Source organism: Quercus lobata, chromosome 6 (assembly GCF_001633185.2).
Source record: "Quercus lobata isolate SW786 chromosome 6, ValleyOak3.0 Primary Assembly, whole genome shotgun sequence".
Lineage (NCBI taxonomy): Eukaryota > Viridiplantae > Streptophyta > Magnoliopsida > Fagales > Fagaceae > Quercus > Quercus lobata.
In genome coordinates this window covers 38276486-38280288 of record NC_044909.1, presented here as the reverse complement: position 1 = coordinate 38280288, position 3803 = coordinate 38276486, and the positions used below count along the sequence as shown (strand labels likewise).

At 32.4% G+C, this 3803-nt stretch overlaps 1 protein-coding gene across 1 annotated transcript; it reads right to left on the bottom strand.

Annotated features, from left to right (window-relative positions):
* Positions 1-1160: 1160 nt before the first annotated feature.
* LOC115950509 (probable xyloglucan endotransglucosylase/hydrolase protein 6) lies at positions 1161-3534 on the bottom strand. The gene is made up of 4 exons (XM_031067701.1): positions 3246-3534; positions 3003-3103; positions 2721-2917; positions 1161-2179 (listed from the first exon to the last, which is right to left on the bottom strand). The coding sequence occupies exons 1-4, from the start codon at positions 3424-3426 to the stop codon at positions 1789-1791; spliced, it is 870 nt and encodes a 289-aa protein (XP_030923561.1). The 5' UTR covers positions 3427-3534; the 3' UTR covers positions 1161-1788.
* Positions 3535-3803: the final 269 nt, after the last annotated feature.

Below are 3803 nucleotides of genomic sequence, written 5' to 3'. Positions count from 1 at the left end.
GCCACAAGTCTTCTCTCTCCCTCTTTTAGCTTTTGTTTGATTTTTTTTTGGCGTAATACTTAATTATTTTGGAAGTGAGATTTTGAGTTTATATCAAAATACAATGTTGGCTATGTATTTGAATGTGTCTATCAGCTATTAAAATTAAACCGCCCAAGATGAATATGTATAGAAAATATTTTTATTTTTATTTTTCATTGATTTATTATTTAGTTATAACATCAAAATTAAAGTAAATGAATATGTAAAGTTAAAACTGTCTAAGATGAATTTGTAAAAGCCAATATATTTAATATTGTCAAAAAATTAAAAGTAAAAAATAAATAATAAAAAAAATAATGATGTGGCCAATGATGTAACGAATGAGAATGCTCAACAGGAGAGTATGTAGCAACAAAAATGTGATATGAAGATCCAGTTAAAGACAATTAAATCTTAATAAATAAAAGTGTATGCAGTAAAAAAGAAAAATTAGATCATGTTCTCTTTATGTTGTTATACAAATTATTTTCTTTCATTTCGATAGGTGAAGTATTCAATTTTAGACATAAAGTCTACTTTTTTCCTACATATTATTTTAAGTATTAAATTTATAATATAGTATAGTCTCTTATGAATGTTTAAGAAATATGTAGTTCCAATCTCATGTATCTATATTAGTAAACAAAATTCGATCAATAGTTTGAAGCTACTCCTATGATAAGAAAAATTATAAATATAATAATCTCTTTTTAAGACAATAAAATTTTTGAATAATATATGTGATACTCAAACAGTTTAGTTGTACAGGAAAAATAAATCCAAATAATAAAATGATGATATATTTTTTGAGATAGATAAATGAAAAATAATTTTAGAAATTGTTTGAGTTGTTAGGAGAACAAATTATTTTCCTCAAAATTTAGAGAACAAATTATATATTATACTATAACTAAAATAAAATTATTTATTCCCACGTACGGCATAGGTATACAACTAGTTAAAACAATTAATGGGTAATGAATTCAAGTTCTTAATTTCTTCCACACACACACCCTATGTTTTCTGCACGTATATATGGTACTACTATTACCCTCCTTTTCTCTTCTTTTCTTGTCTTTTACGAAGATTTTTTGCTTATAATGTTTGAAAAGCAGTGCATAACATACAAAAACATCCTATTCACAATTATGCAGAAGCTTTATTGGCTCGTACAAATACAATGCCTACCAAATACGGGGCACATATTGTAGCCCACAAGTAGGAAACCTTTTTTTCAACTTAAACTTAATCAACATATACACACAGATGATAATTCATAATTCATATGTTGATAATTCAACATATACACACACACTTAATTAACTTAGACTTAATCCACACACACACCCTATGTTTTCTGGACGTATATGTGGTACTATTACCTTCTTTTTCTCTTCTTTTCTTGTCTTTTACGAAGATTTTTTGCTTATAATGTTTGAAAAGCAGTGCATAACATACAAAAACATCCTTTTCACAATTATGCAGAAGCTTTATTGGCTTGTACAAATACAATGCCTACCAAATACGGGGCACATATTGTAGCCCACAAGTAGGAAACCTTTTTTTCAACTTAGACTTAATCAACATATACACACACATGATAATTCATATTTATTCCTTGTATCTCCAATATGCATGGCTAGCGGCTCTTTGGTTGGTTTGATAATTCATATTTATTCCTTGTACAAGGGCATGTACGTACGTAAGGAGTAGGAGTATATGTTATATGTACCACTTGGTAGATGAACGATTTGGTTGGTTTGAAAATTAGTAACCCGCAACACACTCTGGTGGGGTCACTGGGAACCTCGATTTATCAGTACAGTAGTCATAGATCATGTGGTTCATACGAACCCACTTATACTTTCTAGCTTCAAGTGGACTGAGCAATTGGTAAGCTGTTCCTTCCCACCAATTGCTGGGGTTTGAGGCACAGTTAGAGGGCCCTGGCACAGGGCACCCTTCAATATCAAAGTCCTTGTAATAAGCATAGAAAGGTGCTTTGCTCCAATCAATCTTTTCAAGTCCACCTCTTGTAGCCCAGTTATCAGCTTCCCACAATGTTGAATAGACCCCCATGGGTTGCAACTTTGGGAATGGGATTCCTTTAGCTTCGTTATTCTTGTAGACCCTAACTGGCACGTCATCGACATAGAAACTGCAGTACCAAACAACAATAACATTAATAACACAATTATTGACTCACAAAGTAATTAAAAGACTTTACTGCTTGTAAATATGTGTCGGTCATGCTTATTATGACATTGTTATTTATTTTATTTTGTTAGGTCAAGCGAACAAGGTGTGTGTAACATTTTTTATAAAGGAAGTAGAAGTATAAAGTGGCATAGAACTATAGAGGGGTAGATATCACTTGGGTGGATAGAATACCTTTTGTTTTTAAGTGAATGTCATTTAGGACATTGGTTAATAATTCATTTTAGGAAAGTTTTGATACACTTTTATGAGAAATGAAAAAAAAGCTGTCAAAACATTAATTTTTTTTTTCTTCATAAAAACTTTCTTTAAATGTATTATTAACTAATACTCTAAGTGTATTCATTAACATTTTCATTTTTATTATTTGATCGTTATATTGAAAATGTTAATTTGAGTTTGAGAATATCTACTTAAATTCTGGACATTTTTATTAGAAACATTAAAAAAAAAAAAGTCAATGCATGACACTGTTAACTTACACAATATGACGGTGGTTCCAGAGTAATGTGTAAGTGTGGAAGTCAGCTGCAGGATCAAACCAAAGGTTGATTCTTTGTTCCCTATTACCCTTTCCACGAGCATAGATATTGGTCTGGACCGTGTACGGTTGTCCGGTCCGATTCCCCAAGAACTCAAAGTCCAGCTCGTCACGAATGGTATCCGTGTTGGAATTCATCTACAACACAATTCAGTGCAAACAAATGAATATCAAGAACTTTGCTTACAGAGAGGAAAATTTTCAAATTGCAATGTAAACATACATAGAAGGCTGTGACAGTTCCGGCAGAGTCTCCGGGAATCAGCTTAATCTTCATGCTGACACGCCCGAACAAGTACTGTCTCTTGGAAGCAAACCCACATCCTGAAATGCAACAATTCTCTGATCATATATATAGTACTGCTACTAAACACAAAGTTTGTCATATCTATATATATGTCTATCATAAAATATCCAATTAAGCTATTTTTCATTACTATATATGTGACCCCACGCAAAGTGTTACCAGAATTTCGGTCTAGAATGAGTTGGATGGCCCTCCCTCTATCGATCTGCTTGATATGGGAATCAGACCACGTGATTTTAAAATCTTCAAGAAAAGTGGCTGGTCTCCCTGTTACCGAGAGAGCAAATACAAGCACAAAAAGTGAGAGACAAGCAAATGCATTTCTTAAGGAGGAATACATGGCCGTGATGATTGTGTTAAGAAAAGATGGACATAAAAGAGAGACTTATTATGAATGTGATTTGGAAGAGAACTTTGGGGGGTTGTATATATAGTAGTGATAGCAAGTGATTGAGTGCTGCATTCAAATGGAAAGTGCCATTACAGCTTGGCTTTCCATACAGCTAAACGCAAGCAGTCATTAGGCCCTACCAAAAATTGTTTTTTAGTTCCATTTGGGCCTCTTCTTTATCGTCAGCCTCATGATTTTCTTGATCATTCATCTCATAGCGTGATACAATGAAATAGTGATGTCCATCTAACTATTATTTTATGTGGATGTAAAAATTGCCTAACTCATCCTATACTAATTGATTAATTTCCGTGACATTCTAACAA